Source organism: Panicum hallii, chromosome 5 (genome assembly GCF_002211085.1).
Source record: "Panicum hallii strain FIL2 chromosome 5, PHallii_v3.1, whole genome shotgun sequence".
Taxonomy (NCBI): domain Eukaryota; kingdom Viridiplantae; phylum Streptophyta; class Magnoliopsida; order Poales; family Poaceae; genus Panicum; species Panicum hallii.
The window spans coordinates 40360014-40376597 of NC_038046.1; the positions used below are offsets into that span (position 1 = coordinate 40360014).

At 44.6% G+C, this 16584-nt stretch overlaps 1 protein-coding gene across 1 annotated transcript in view; it reads right to left on the reverse strand.

Moving 5' to 3' along the window:
- Window positions 1-8214: 8214 nt before the first annotated feature.
- Window positions 8215-16584, reverse strand: part of LOC112892652 — a 32584-nt gene continuing 24214 nt past the window's right edge. Inside the window, exon 3 of the mRNA XM_025959786.1 lies at window positions 8215-8615. Within this exon, the coding sequence (XP_025815571.1) occupies window positions 8215-8615 (401 nt within the window). The remainder of the gene's footprint in view (window positions 8616-16584) is intronic.

A 16584-nucleotide genomic window follows, 5' to 3' on the forward strand; every position in this document is an offset into this window, starting at 1 on the left:
TCTAGGTGCATGCATGAGGGCTAACGACGCTTTGTCATGTTTTGAAAAAGAACAAGTTAGAGAGCTGACTGCTCAAGCGCGGACGGTCCGCTCCATGCGAGCGGATGGTCCGTTACCGTTACAGAAGGTCTGGTGGAAATCTCATGTGACTGGCGGACGGTCCGGCCCACGTGGGCGGACGGTCCGCCACTCTAACTCTTTTTGTTCCAGAAATGGTGTTCTCTGGTCGGGCTTATGATCTGCTCTGCGGACGGTCCGTCCCTGGGGCGCGGACGGTCCGCAGGCTATTTGATAATTTGAACCAGAGGCATTGCGGTCTCTGCTTGATTTCAAGGATGGACTGCGGACGGTCCGCTCCTTGGGAGCAGACGGTCCGCTGGCTAATTTCAATGTTGTACCAGAGACTGTTCGTCTCTGGTGTTGTGGAACTCTTTATTGCGGACGGTCCGCCGCTGGGGTGCGGACGGTCCGCTAGGGCTGTAACGGCTAGTACTGACATGCATTTAATGCACTCTATCTCTCTGGCGTATAACGGTGGACGGTCCGGTTTTTGAATCGCGGACGGTCCGCGATCTTGCAGAAAAGAGTGTAACGGCTAGTTTTTGATGGGATGTCTATATATACCCAATGCCCAGCCATTGGGTCACTCTCTTGGCCATTTGGACTGCATTCTTACACAATAGAGCTAAGACATCCCTCTCACACACACACTTGCTTAGGATTTGCATTTTTGAGAGTGTGAGTGCTTCCTCGTGCATTGCATCAAGAGGTTGAGCTTTGTGGCACTAGAGAACCTTCAAGCAAGGACTCTTGGGAGTTGCCGCTCCCTAGACGGCTTGGAGAAGGTGATTTTGTGGAGCTTCTTGAAGGAGATTGTTGAGGAGCCCCGATTTCGGTTGTGAGAGGTCTTGTGCTCACCTTACCGGAGTGGTGAAGAGCAACTCTAGTGGAATCGAGGTGTGGAGCGGTTCCTTGGTTCAAGACGGCTCAAGATCAAGAGGTTCTTGATAGAGGAGCGGTTGATTCTTGGAATCCACCTCAACGTGGATTAGGGGTGACCGGCAAGTCATCGACACCACGGGATAAATTTGGGTGTCAAGCTTGGTTATCTCTCTTGCTCGCTTTTTTGTTGTTTTATTTTGAGCAATTTACTCTACTAGAGCTTGATTTGTATCTTGTCACCCTAGGTTGCAAACCCTTCTAGAGGTAGTAGTAAGATGACATAGGGCTTTCTTTTGTTACTAATTAAATTTCTCTAGTGTTGTTGGTTTTAGTTTTAAACCGCCTATTCACCCCCCTCTAGTCGGTGTTCTTGATCCTACACCTGCGCTTGGGTGTTAAGTTGCCTGTTGGCTGCTCTCTGTTGGTTCTCTGCCTATCTAGGTATCGCTGCCCTCCTTTATATATCCCAGGGGACGGGGTTCCTAGTAGGATTATAAGGTAGGAGTCCTAATAGGATTACAAGGTAGGAGTCCTAGTAGGATTACAAGGTATGAGTCCTAATAGGATTACAATGGAATCCTAGTAGGAATCAGACTTCTTTTTCCTCACGGGTAGCTTCCTTGCGATACCCAGGGGATCTATCCCTGACACCCCACGTCGCCAGCCGTCCGTGGCCGTTGGTGTGGCAGAACCAACCTGAATTACACCGGATCAAGTGCGCTGATCCTTTCTCGGAAGGCCGTAAGGACTCAACTGCACTTCAAACGGTGTAACCCCCGTGGTCTGTCGGGTAAAGTCCCGATAAAACCACCTAACTCAGGATTAAAACAAGGTACCTCGCACGAAGGCGAGTCCAGAGATACAATCACCGACAATTTTACATCACAGGCATAATATTACATTAGTATTCAAACATATATGATAGCAAGACCTAACTAGTATGAATTTATACAAAATTGTTCAAAGTTAGAGTATCTGCAGCAAAAAATAAAACACGACGCTACCAGACGTCGCGGAACGGATTTTGAGCTAAGCCCAAGCTCAACATCACTCGGAGGGACCTGTGTTGGCCGGGGACGGATCCCACTCCACGGACCAACCATCGGGAAGAGCATAGGGCCAGGGTACAGGCAGAATAGAGTTCTTAGGGGGATTACCTGAAACAAAGGTCATATTGCAAGGCTGAGTATTCTAATACTCAGCAAGGCTTACCCATTTCATGGTATACTTAGCCATGTAGCTAGACTATGAAGGCTCATAATGGTTCTGGGTATAGTTTCAGCTGAAAAGCAACAAAGAGTAGATCCTTAATTTCAACTTTTAGCTTTCAGGTTCTAGTTGGTTATCCATTCTAAGTAAGCAACTATAGCTACTCAAGCATGGTAGAACATTTTAAACAAACATCATCTATGATCATCATCAGGTTGCTCTTATTACTCTATGTGGCAAAGGGATCAAGCAGTCTCAATCTCCACGAGAAACGGACGATTCTTAATCGAATTTCAAACCTTGCAAGGGCAAACCTCACACGCTTGGAACATCCAATGATCGTTCCGAAGCAACCGTTTGCCTTTCATTCCGACTCATGGATCAGTGCCACCACAAGCGACTGTAGGACCATACGCACATCCAATGTGCAAGACGTACGCCTGTAGCGCGACTACATAACTGTACTCCTATCCGCTGTGCGGAACGTACTCCCGCACGTCGGTGCGTGTGCAAAAAACCAAATTACGGGTGGTGGGGGGTATGTCCACTCCTCGGGCCGATCGGTTACTAGGCTTACCGCTTACCATATTTCATGGCATGTGTCTAGTACTTTCAAACGCTTAACCACCGCTACCACACACTGCGAGCTTATCAAATTTTAATCAACACAGACGTGGTTTTTGCCAAAGTCATGAATTATAATCACAACCCCGTCCGTCATCCTTATAGTGGTTGCAGGAATGTAAACATTGCAACTCCTATAAAGCTCGCGAGTGACAGGGAATCATTCAACTTCTACCGGTCCTATTAGCTTAGCAGCTAGTCGGACTCAGGTTCTAGTATTCAATACATAGGTTCCTATGAATATGCAACTAAGGTTTCAATACAATTCCTGAAAACTTAAATGCACAAGTAGATATACATGAATATATAATTTGCAGTGTAGTAAAAGTAGCGGTTTATGTCCGGGGCTTACCTTCGCTGGTGGGGCTGGGGTCAGATATGTTAATAAAATCCTCCGAATTGGGGTTCGGGGCTTCAGTTAAATCTCCGATGATGTTCCCAGGGTCTTCGAAAATACTCCCTTCTGGTTCCGAGATCAGCCGGTAATCTCCGTCAGCGAGAGTTGTCGAGTCTATATGATATGCAAACATCACAGTTGAGGAAATGCATACACTTCCATTTCATTTCACGATAAAGTTGCAATCCAACAAGTTAATTAAACTTCTTCTACGGGTAGTCATTTATCGAGTATAAACATAATTACCTAATTGCATTAAATAACATGTTGAGTTACTCTAAGCAGCTAAGCTAATTATAGTAAGTAGCATTGGAAAAGATCCTCATTTATCTAACCAATTCGCTTAAACATTATTAGTTTACTTTATCAATTAGACTAATGGTCTTTTTAAGAAAAAGGGTTATTATTATTAGAAACCTCTGTTTTTGATCCAATATTCAAATCCTAAGTCAGGAGTGATTATCAATATTACAAAAATTAGTATCAATAGGTCTAATTGAAATAAGCTTATCATAAAATTTTTAGAACATTTCATTCAGCATAGCAATCAGAATATTTAATTCAATCAAACAACATTTAGATCATGAACTATTTTTTTTCTAGTTTGATCTACTGCAAACCTAAGGATAAAAATTTTAATGGAAAAAGGTTGATCTGAATCTAAGCTACTGTGATTTTATCAAGATTTTTATCCTTATAGCAATTATGCTATACAATAAATAAAACCAACACCGGGATATTAAGATCTATTTATATCATAAGTTCTACATAAGATCTTGTGCTGAGATTTTGTGAACCTATTACACTACTCAAAAGTAACACTCTAATTTAATTTCATAAATTTTCATAAACCAGAACTATTATTCATGAATTATCTTTGAATCTAAGCATAAATTCATAACTCAAGCTACTCTATGCTACTAATATTCAAAATTTTATCATGGATTACACACGCTGAAAGAAAGTTAGAGTAAAATTTTCAGCTACAGCCACTAACAGATTCACCCTTGAATTAATCCTAAAGCTTTCATCAATATAAAACAAAGACACTTAAACATCATATCTAGGAAACAGTTCTGAGTCTACAAATTTTACATAAAGCTGTACATGAGACACACATCCTATGTTTCAAATTTCATCAACAGCATAGCTATGGATCAAGAGATCTAATTAGCACACCTATTTCCTAATATTTATTCTAATTCAAAATATTCATTCATTCATCTCAAGGCCATAACACGAAAGTTGTAGAGTTTACTTCAAGGATTCAAACAAAACTGGTTTAACATTTTTCTGAATTTCCTACAAATTCTTAAAAAAATTTCTAAAAATCACTGATTTTGAATAGAAGGGAGGGACTGAAATCTTGCAGCCAGGCCCTCTAAAAGATTGTTGCAATCGAGTCCCTAACTCGCCGGGGAAGAAGAGCCAAGACTCGCCGGCCAAATTCCGGTGACGGTGGTCGCCGGCAACGAGGGGGAACCGGCCAGGAAGGATCAGGGGGCTAGAGCAGACCTTGCTGGGGGTGATGTGAAGGTTGAGGTCGACCGGAGGGGTGGAACGACGATGACCTGAGGTGGCGGCGATGGAGCTTGACTACGGCGGCGGTGTTCCAGCGTGGTGGCTCACCGGCGGTGGATCGGAGGTGGGGGAATAGCTTTAGACTGACTCCAACCGGGGCGGCAATACGCGAGGCAAAGTCAAAATGCCTGCTTTGGGCGCACTGTAGCGCGAGGTACACGCTCCAACCAGCCAGGCATACCCACGTGGCAAAATGGATTCGAAGAGAGAGGAGCAGCAAAATGCCAGGCGCGCGGACCCGAAGGCAAACACATCGCCCAACCGCCAGCCCCAGAAAAAAACGATTCGCGCAGGCAGGCGACCAGGCGAACGGCGACCGCCACGGAAGAGGAGCACCCGCGCGGACTAGGCGGCGCAGGCACGCCGGCGAGAAAGGTGACCTCCACCCGCGCGGGGACCAGGCAGCGCAGGCACGCCGGCGAGCAAGGTGACCTCCAACTTTTTCTTCTCAACCTCGATTCGTTCGTACTGACCTAGGGTTCTATTTCGGTTTTCACCCGAACTGTGAGAGCTATGCGATTCTGACCTAGTCCCTCTAGATTTCCTTGAACGATTGTATTTTGCACTGATTTGTTCGATTTCGATGGTAGCTGTACTCGGATTTGCCGTAGATTTAGTTGTGAAGACGGGGACATGGAAGAAGGGGACAGGATCTAACTTATTTCTCTCCCCTTCCGTTTCCAGATGACGACCCCTGAGAACACGCTTGAGTTTGCGATTGATTGCATGGCCGATGCCAGCAATCAGCTCTCTAACCTTGACAACGAACTCCCGGTTGCTGTGGACTTGGATTACTTTGACGTGCACCAGATGAGAGAGGCGCTGCAATTCATCGCCGAAGGGCTACTACGAGACGCGCTGCAATGCAAGAGCTTTCTGGATGAGAGGAAAGCTGCACCTGAGTACTGCAGCACTCCTAGCGTCAGTACACCAGATTGGAGTGAGAATATCAGCCCAGCATCAACACCATCTTGTGGAATCCACAGCTCTGACTTTGGCGACGACTCCAGCGAGCCCGCATGGAGCTACCACCCTTCATCTGACAGCGATGCCTAGATTTTCCAGTATTTTAGGGGAGGCCTGATGTATTTTGTTATCTGCAACTATGAACTAAGTTCGTGTGGGTGTGAGACCTGGTGCAGTGCACCCTATTTGTGTAATATATATATGTACTAGACTTTGTGTTCCTTTTAATTTGAACTTGCTTGTGACATTGTTAGTATAAAATGTTCATTGTCATTTGAATTTGGAATTTTAAATGTATATGGCATTGCAGAATGGAGGGCCAATTCCCATACCTTGGTGGTAATGCCCATACATCCCAATTGTGTATGGACACTGATTTCGAATTGGACCTGCAAACTGCAGACAGGGTACGTTCACTTTTCTTCATTATTTGTACATAGAGTAGAGGGTCCAATTTGTGTGTAATTCTATTGCTATTGGAGTGAAGGAACTGAGTGAACCCAATGTGGCCTCTCAAATAATTGTGGAAGAAGTTGAAGAGATAAATGGTGAGCAGTTTGCCACCGGGTCTGCCAACAAGAAAGGGGCTTCACATCGTGGTAAAGCATTCCTCCCTCAAGAGGACAGGGTAATTGTGTCTGGATGGCTCAACATTTCCACTGATGCATGCACAGGTACATGTTAACATAATTGGCACATATTTTTTACATAATTGCCACACTCATTTACATATTTATTGTTATCTGATGCAGGTGCATCACAGACTAGCAATGCATTTTATGCTAGACTGCATAAGTATTTTCTTGATAATTAGGACATAAATAGCAGTAGAACCCAAGTCTCTATTCAGAACCGTTGGACTACGATACGGAAGTCAGTGAGCAAATTCACTGCAATTCTCTCGGCTATTCAGAGAAGGAATGAAAGTGGCAAGAATGATTTGGATAAGGTAGTGACTGAAGTTGCCGTACTTGATGTATTACTTAACTGGCCTTACTCCAATTGACTGTTCTCTTATTTCATATATTACTTGTTGTCTGTAGATCAAAGATGCTATAAGAGTTTATGAGCAATCAAGACCATGGCAATTCTCACATTGCTGGGAGATACTGCGCGATGAGCCAAAGTGGAATAATTTCTTGTTGGAGTGCAGTCAGCCTAAACAATCTGTGAAGGAGAATCAGAGTGGTCCAGCGGTAGAGACACCTACTACTCGTGCACAGATTGAGAGACCAGAAGGTCGTGACAGTGTGAAGAAACGTCGTGCATCTGTAGAGGAGTCAGGATCAAGTGTTGCTGTCGACATGTTGCAGAAGATACATAACAGAGGGCAACAGTTGGATGAAATTGAACAGAAACAGAAGGAGGAGTTGATTTCTATTGAATGGGCAAAGTTTGAACTGCAGCAAAGAGCATTGCTTGCCCAGATTGAACAAGGTGAGAAGAAAATTGAGTTGCAGAGGGAGATCTCCCGTGACAAAAGGGAAATTTCTCTTGAACAGATCAAGCTGCAAAGAGATATTATGGAAACCAATAGATTTCAAACTGAAGCCCAAATTATGTTCACTGATCTGAATTCTGTGCTTCCTTCTGTTCGGTATTGGATTTCCAAGAAACAGAGAGATATCCTGATCAAGGAAGGTATAAACCCAAATACTGTTGAATCTACCAGTGGTGCTACCGATGACCAGACCAAAGGAGACAACTAGATGCTACCGATGCATGTGTGTAATGTGTTAACTTTGCTTGTCTTGTACCAATAATTTGTGTAAAACTATGTCAGATGAATGTGTTTGTAATGTACTATGTTTGATACTTAATTTGTGACTATGGTGTACCTCATGTTTGAGAATAATATACTATGCAGTCCGAAAATATGAAAATGTTTGTTGTTTGAGAACACAGCTAACATGGAGTGTACCTCATGTTTGAGGATCAGACAACATGGAGTGTTGTTACTTCTATATGTGATTTGGTGACGAGCCCACTGATATCAATGTATTCCAAATGTGGGGTAATTATTGTGTTATCTGCTTGTGCACACAGTTTTATATTTAATTACAAACTATGGACCAGAAATACTTCAAGTACATAATCTGGCACCACAGCACCACACTGAACACACAATCACCTACGAATACTTCAAGTACCTAATCTGAAATTACAGTGATCTGCCACCACAGCAACACACGGAACACAAAATCACCTACGGGTACTTCAAGTACGTAATCTGAAATTACAGTGATCTGCCACCACAGCAACACACTGAACACAAAATCACCTACGGGTACTTCAAGTACGTAATCTGAAATTATAGTGATCTGCCACCACAGCAACACACTGAACACAAAATCACACTACTTCAACTACTGATCAGATATGTCAAATGTCCACTACTAACGAGCCCTACGCGCATATGGCCCTAATTCATTTCCTTTCAAGCTCCAATGGTGATCGATGAGATCTTGTTGCAGGCGGTGTGAGTTAGGCCGGTCCTAGATCTTATAGTATGCAGCCATGAAGTCATTGAGTTCGGCAACTGTTCTGTCCCTGACCATTGGTGGGTCATTGGCCTCACGAAACTCGTTCTCATCTGTCTCCATGTCTCTCTCCGACTCTATAACCATGTTGTGAAGAATGATACATGCCCGCATTATAGTATTCATATCCTGAGGACTCCACAGTCTGCCTGCTTGCTGAATAATCCGAAACTTGGACCGAAGAACACCGAAACAGCGCTCCACATCCTTTCTTGCAGCTTCTTGAGCTTCAGCAAATGTACTGTCCTTGGGATTCATAGGGTCACTCTTAGTTTTAACAAACGTCGCCCAATCAGGATATATCTTATCAGCTAGATAATAAGCCATGTCATACTTATTTCCATTCACAAAGAATTCTACAGGGTGAGTTCTTCCATTCAACAGATCATCAAACACATGAGACCGATCCAACACATTGAGGTCATTGCTTGAACCCGGCATTCCGAAAAATGCATGCCACACACGCAAGTCTTTTGTTGCAATAGCCTCAAGGACAACAGTCGGTCGACCCTTTCGTCCAACATACTGCCCTTGCCAACCAACCGGACAAGCACCCCACTCCCAATGCATGCAATCGATACTACCAATCATCCCGGGAAATCCTCGAGTGAAGCGTCCCCTCATTCGAGGTGACTTAAATGTGATATAACAATCAGTCCCAGGAGGCTGATACACATTTATTACATCAGATGGTACATTATCGTACAAACCTCTGAGGAGGCGGGCACTCGATACAAACGATAACTAGTAATAAAATAGCTATGGTAATACACCAAAGCACGACCCACGTGGGATCCAGCTCGGGCTCAGAGTAACACGCTAGCAGGAGCATCTTGCGGAGGGCCAACACCACAGGCAAAGTTGGGCGCGGACACAACCCTTATTCGTCGTTTCCAATCACGTAGTCCGGATCTTCCTCTGAGAAAACCACACATATATATAGGGTGAGTACAAAGGTACTCAACAAGTCCAACCACACCCGCGGAAGGGGGGGTGATAACAGAGATCATGCACGGTTATATCAAGGGTGGGGTTGGGGTTTATTTGCGATAAAGCAAGATTTTACGTATGCAAGGGTTTATTTATCAAAAGCACTTTCTCAAAACATTATTATAGTAATCGAATCATGAGTAGGGTTGATCCTATACAAAGGATCCAAGTTTTAGTGACATTGGACTCGGCGTCCACAGTAGCTTACTGCGCAACTGCCGAGTACATTCAAAACAACTCACGCCTCAAAACCAATCATCCCGAAACATCTATTGAAGTGACCATGCCATAACGCGTCCAATACCGTGGACACGGCTATTCGAATAGGTTTTACACTCTGCAGAGGTTGTACACTTTACCCACAAGTAGGGTACCGCGCTACGAACACCTTAATGTCGCGGCGGATCCTAACAAAGCCATTACCCACCTTAGCTGAATCTAACTAGCCAACACGGAAGCTACCATGGGGTTAATGACCCATCAACAAAGTCATAACCGGAATATAACTCACACAGATCGTATTCCTTCTCCATAGTCTCCCGTTGCTCACCCGCTCTCCTTTTTGGCTAGTAGAACAACTAGTGGGGTTCATGCTAAGCCGTTGCCCACACAACGGTCGAGTGGTTGTACGATAATTGGGTTAGGCAAGATGACACCTCAGTTCATCCTTATATTGACCAGACGGACATCTCCCGTTCATGCTCAACCACAAAGGTACAAGCACACTAGTGGCATTTCACACAGAAAACGCCATCCATCTCGTCAGATTATGTCTTGCTTTTATTTTCTCAAAACCCCATTTTATCCTTTAAAAACCCTTGTGCCCTTATTTTTGGTAAAGCGCTTGTGGTCATGGTTTGAAATATACAATTAAGGGGATGACAGGTAATAAGCATCTTTAGCGGTAGGTAACGTCTAGCGAAGCAAATCCTAGGTCATCAAGGAGTGGTCATATCAATCAAGGGGTGGCTATCCAACCATATCTTGCAATAAAACGATGCATTTTATAAAACAGGCTAATAGGTTGTATTTATAAAACTGGGATAAATATGCATCAAAGGACGGGATTGGACTTGCCATTCACAAAGCCTTCCGGGAAGTCCTGATCGAGGTACTGTCCTTCAGGTTCGGGCTCACGGCACTGGTTCTCGGACTCTTGCTCGCGGTACTGCTCATCGACGGGTTCTCCCTCGGTCACCTCGTGATCTACGGCGCACACAAACAAACATTCCATAAGGAAAAAGAATTAAAAGTTTTATTTACAAGCCCGAATCAGGAATAACTTAAGAAACTGTGGTAGAAGGAAGATTTTCGGGAGATTTCTTGATGGCAGGGCTGACATTATGCTAGAAATGGCGTGGTAAAGTTTCAGGGCAAACGGAAGGTTTTTGGCGCATGAAATGATAGGCTGAACGGGGTTTTAGGGAAGGGATAAGGGTCCAAGGACCTATTCGTAATTACTGTTGGAAAGGGGAGGGCTTGATTAGGATTTCTGGAAATACCTAGAGTACCCTGGAAAGGGTCGGGGGTCTATCCGTAATTATTTTGTATAGGAGGGGGGTTCACTTCCTAAATAGAATGAGCAGGGGGGTTTTATTTGGAAAAGGGATTAAAGGAAAGTGGGGCTCTTAAGGGGATAAGCAAAAGGGGCAGGGGTTCAGGGCAAATGTGCCCTTCTTCCTCCTCCCGTTACCAGGAGCAGGGGAGGGGATAGGGGCCGGCGGCGCCACCAATCCCGGCGGCCCTAGGGCACGGCGGCGGCCGGGGGTAGGGGCTACACGGAGAGGGGAGTGAGGGGAACCCGTTCCACCACTCACCACGAGCCGGGGTGGCGCGAGGCGGGCTGCCCACAAGGGCCAGGGGCGGCGGGCGGAGGACCTAGCGGCGGCAGCAGTGCAGGGCTGGGGAAGGGGCTAGGGCTGCGGGGGAAGATTGTGGTGATGGCGGGTGTGGCAGAACCGCTCGAATTATTCCGGCTCAAGTGCGCTATTGATCGCCGTACAACCGCAATCAGACCAACGCACTTCAAACGGAACAATCCTTTGGTCTGTCGGGTCTCCGCCCGATACAACCACGGTTCAGCAGGATCGAAGCAGGTTTACCTCGCACGAAGGCGAGTTCACATCCCGGAATAGCTCATCAACTTTTAATTTACAACCATACATACATTATTACAAACCGAGTTCAAAGATAAATAAATTTACACAAACCATGTTCAAACTGACAAGCGTAACAACTTGTCTAAACTCACAGCGGAAGAAAAAGTTTCTACGCGACTACACATGTCGCGAAGGCGAACACCAAGCTTAGCCCAGGGCCTGGTGTCACTCCGGAGGGTCTGTGCTGGCCGGGGATGGGTCCCACTCCACGGACCAGCCAAAAGGAACGGACGTTGGCCACACAAGGTTGTCCGTGGGATTTTCGAAGGTTATACCTGAAACAGATATTGGCAAGGCTGAGTATTCTAATACTCAGCAAGGCTTACCCGGGGCTGGGTATACTTAGCCCATAACTAGACTCATGAAGGCATTGTAAAGGCTCTGGGTTTATTTTCAGCTGAAAAGTAACAAAGAGTATGTACTACTTTCAAGTTTTAGCTTTCATCTTCTAGTTGAGTAATTATTCTAGATTAGCACCTACACTAAGCAAGCAAGGTAGTGATTATCATTCATCAAGATTATCCATCATTAGTTCCACTTCTTACTCAATGTGGTAAAAGGGATAAGTAATCTCAATCCTCGTGAGAGGCGGACGATTCGAATCGAATTTAACCTTGCAAGGTAAACCTAACTCACACGCTCGGAGTACCGACAGGGTGTTCCGAGCAACCGTTTCCCTCATATTCCGGGTTATGGATCGGGGCCACCACAAGCGACTGCAGGACCGTACGCACACCCAATGTGTACAGGACATACGTCTGTAGCGCGACTACAAAACCCGTATTCTTGTCTGCCTTGCAGAACGTACTCCCACATGTCGGTGCGTGTAAACATAAAATAAAAGTCGAGTGGTGGGAGCGCGTCCATTTGCCGGGCCAATCGGGTATTAGGCTTACCGCTTACCATATTTCGCGGTATGTGGCTAGTACTTTCAAAAACTTAGCCACCACTACCACACATTTCGACCTTAAGACTTTTATCAAAACAGACAGGGTAAAACCTCAGGTCATGATACAACACATGACCCTGTCCGTCATCCTTATAGTGGTTGCAGAAATGTAAACATGCAACTCCTATATCGCGCGAGTGACAGGAAATCACCCGACTTCTACCGGTCCTATTAGCGAAGCATCTAACCGATAAGGACTCGGAAGCATTACATTGGATTCCTAGGATTCATGCATCTAGAGTTTCACTTCAACTCCTAGACTTAATGCAAGATATAATATAGATAGGCATAGCTTGCAGTGTAAATAAAGTAATGGGATATGTCCGGGGCTTGCCTTCTAGAGTAGGGTTGAGGGCAGGAGTGTCAGAGATTTCCGAACTCGGGTTCGGAGCTTCAGTTAGTTCCTTGACGACTTGTGCTGGATCTTCGGAAAAGCCTTGGTCTTGTCCTAGCACCAATTCGTAGTCCCCGTCGTCAAGTGTCGTTGATTCTATATGAGATGCAATAAAATAAATAAGGTAAAATTTAAATTTGATTTCACATTTCAAATGTTGTAACTCACCCAATTAACACACAAGAATTCATAAAATAAAGAGGTTTAGGTTTGAAGCACTATTTATAAAGGAATTACAAAGACATTGCTGAGTTTGTTGCGAACAAGTACTAAAACATTTAAATTTGAATTTGAAATGAATCAAAATAAATTCAAAACTTTTAAATAAAAGATCATAGGTTTTGGAGATTTGATTATACATTAAACATCAAATAATATCACATTAAAGAAAGACAATAGATTTCAATTACAAAAGGTTACACAATAGGTTTAGTTAATATTTCAAATTTGAAAGTTCAAATTTGAAAGAAGTTAGGTTTAAATCAAATTTGAGTTTGAAACTTTGTATAAAGTTACCTAGAACATTCATGTCAAACTTCATAAATATCAAAGCATGAAATGACAAGGTTAAGTGTATATTACCCCTTAATCTTAGATTTAAAATACAGGTAGAAATATTTTGTTTCAAACTAAACTCTATTAACAAAAGTCATAGAGTTTGGAATCTATTTTCTAACAAAACTGGTTTTGCTATTTTTGGATTTTTCTATGAATTACTACGAATTTTACAAGATAGGAAAATGCTTTCACATGAAATAACAGGCATCCTTTACACATCAGTCCCTGCGTTTTACATCTAACCCCCTGGATGGAAAACTCAGAGAGCAATCAGGTCCAGGGCCATGGCCGGCGGTGGGGGAACACATGTCCGGCCAAATTCCGGCCGGGGAAGTCGCCGGCGGCAAGGGGGGAAAGGGAGGGAAGCACGAGGAGGTCTTGGGCTACCTGTGGGCAGTCTTGGGGAGGCTCGGGGTGGCCGGAGACGAGCTGCCCATGGAGGGCCGGGCCGGCGGCCGGAGGCGCACGGCGGCGGGGTGACTCCGGCGTGTGGAGGAGGGGAAGAACTAGCTGGGGAGATGCGGTAGGGCACGGGAAAGCTAGTGGTGCTACTGGTTTGAGAAGGGGGAGAGCGGAGGGGAAGGTCCCACGATGGCCCGAGGTCCCGGCGGCGGCAATGGAGGAGGAGGCGGCGGTTTCTGTGCACGCGCGAAGAGACCTGGGCATCCTTTTATAGGCAGAGCAGTGGAGCAGGATAAGCACGACGAGCAAGACTTGATTACGGGCGCTACGGGGGAGAGGAACCACAGAAAACCCGGCGGCGACAGAGGTGCCGGCGGGCGGCGCGGGCCTCGCGCGGACGCCGTGGCACGCGAGTAAGGCGCCAGCAGGGGGGGTTAGAGAGGTGGACGAGCAGGGGACGACGCGTGGGCGGGGAAGACGCAGAAGATGGCCGGCGGTGGCCAAATTCCGAGCACTGTGCCGGCGGCAGGAGACTCAGAGCAGAACAGGGGAGCAGAGACGCCAGGAGGAAGAAAGGGGAAGGGATGCAGTTGAGGACTGATTTGCAAAATCAGAGAAAAGCAGGGACCTTACTGTAAAGGGCTTGCAACTATTAAACCAGTGCTCAAATGAAGATGGTCCAAAAAGCAAAAGTGCATGGTTTTTCAAACTCTACAACTTCTCTTTAAGGTTCATCTGCATTTGAGCAATAGTTTTAGAGATAAAATAGACTTAGTAATAATTTCATATTTTATGTAAATCCATAAGTAAAATTACTTTTACACATATACCCTATGGTAATTTCATATATATTTTTGCAATTTAACCACAGATATCACTTTTTGATACTAACCCTTAAGCTTTTAAACTCTTCCCCCATCTCCATCAATTTTGCATAAAAGGACCTTTAGTTAATATTAATTACATAAACATCCCTTCTTCCATAATATTGCATACATAAAATACACATTTACCATACTTAAAACATACAAGCATACCAAAACTCTAATGTGTGGCCAAGCTAATTACCTGAGTGTCACAGCCTTCCCCCCTAAAAAGAATCTCGTCTCGAGATTCCGGAATGGAAAGGAATGGAAGGATCAAGCTTGGAGGTTGGTTTGGAAGAAGTTGGCGGGAAAATTATGCCGAAGATAAGATTCGGTTTCCCATGTCGCTTCTTCTTTCGTGTGATGGTTCCATTGAATCTTGTACATTCTGGTGGTTTCTCTTCTGGTGCTTCTCTCTTTAGTGTCTAGGATTTTGATTGGATGCTCTGTATAGGTCAGATCTGGTTCGATTTCGATAGCTTGGGAATTGATGACTTCGGTGGGGATCTTAACACACTTTCTGAGTTGGGATACATGAAAGATGTTATGGATGGCTGCTAATTGAGGAGGAAGTTGGAGACGATAAGCTACAGGTCCACAGATTTCAAGGATTTCAAAAGGTCCGATGTATCGAGGAGCAAGTTTCCCTTTTACACCGAATCTTTGAACGCCTCGGGTGGGAGATACTCGAAGATATACGAAGTCTCCAAAGTGAAACTGTAATGGTCTTCTTCGTATATCAACGTAGCTTTTCTGTCGAGATTGGGCGGCCTTTAGATTGTTTTGGATAAGCCTGACTTTATCCTCTGCTTCCACAACTAGATCGGGTCCAAAATTTTTACGCTCGCCGGTTTGTGACCAATTCAAAGGAGTCCGACATCGGCGACCGTATAAAGCTTCAAATGGGGCCATCTTAATACTTGTCTGATAGCTGTTATTGTAAGAGAATTCTGCTAATGACAAGTATTTATCCCAGTTTTTGTCAAATTGGAGTACACAAGCTCGGAGCATATCTTCTAGAATCTGGTTTATTCGTTCAGTTTGCCCATCTGTCTGAGGATGATAGGCAGAGCTTCGAATTAATTTAGTCCCAAGAGCATCATGAAGCTGCTCCCAGAACCTAGCAACAAATTGTGCTCCACGATCAGAAATGATCATCTTAGGTACTCTATGAAGACGAACAATTTGATCTAAATAGATCTCGGCATACTTCTTGGCAATATACGTAGTATGCACGGGAAGGAAATGTGCAGTCTTGGTTAATCGATCAACGATTACCCAAATAGAGTCATGCCTCCGAGAAGTGTTGGGCAAGCCAACAATAAAGTCCATACTGATATCCTCCCACTTCCATGAGGGAATGGGTAGAGGTTGAAGGATACCAGCAGTCTTCAAATGACTGGCTTTGACTCTTTGGCAGATATCACATTCTGACACATATTTGGCAATCTCTCGTCTCATACGAGTCCACCAAAAGTTCTGTTTTAGATCCTGATACATCTTCGTACTGCCAGGATGTATAGAGAATTTGGACAAGTGGGCTTCGTCCATTATTTGCTTGCGGAGCTTATGGTCCCTGGGTACAACAATACGTTCATTGAACCATAACACTCCTTTAGAATCAACTCGGAAGCATTTATACTTCCCTTCTCCTTGTGTTATTTTCTGTTTAATGACTCTGACCCCTTTATTACGCTGTTGTGCTAGAACAATGCTATCTCTAAATGTAGCTTCAACCAAAAGATGGTTTAAGTCACCTTGGGAAAGGATCTCTAAGTTGAGCTTACTCATTTCCCAACAGAGAGTCTCGTTGAATGCTTCAACGGATAGGCAGGAACAATGCGCTTTGCGACTAAGGGCATCCGCAACGACATTGGCCTTGCCTGGATGATAATGGACCTCCAAATCATAATCTTTGATAAGTTCTAGCCAGCGCCTTTGCCTCATATTCAGATTTGCCTGGGTAAAAATATACTTGAGGCTTTTATGATCAGTGTAGATATGACA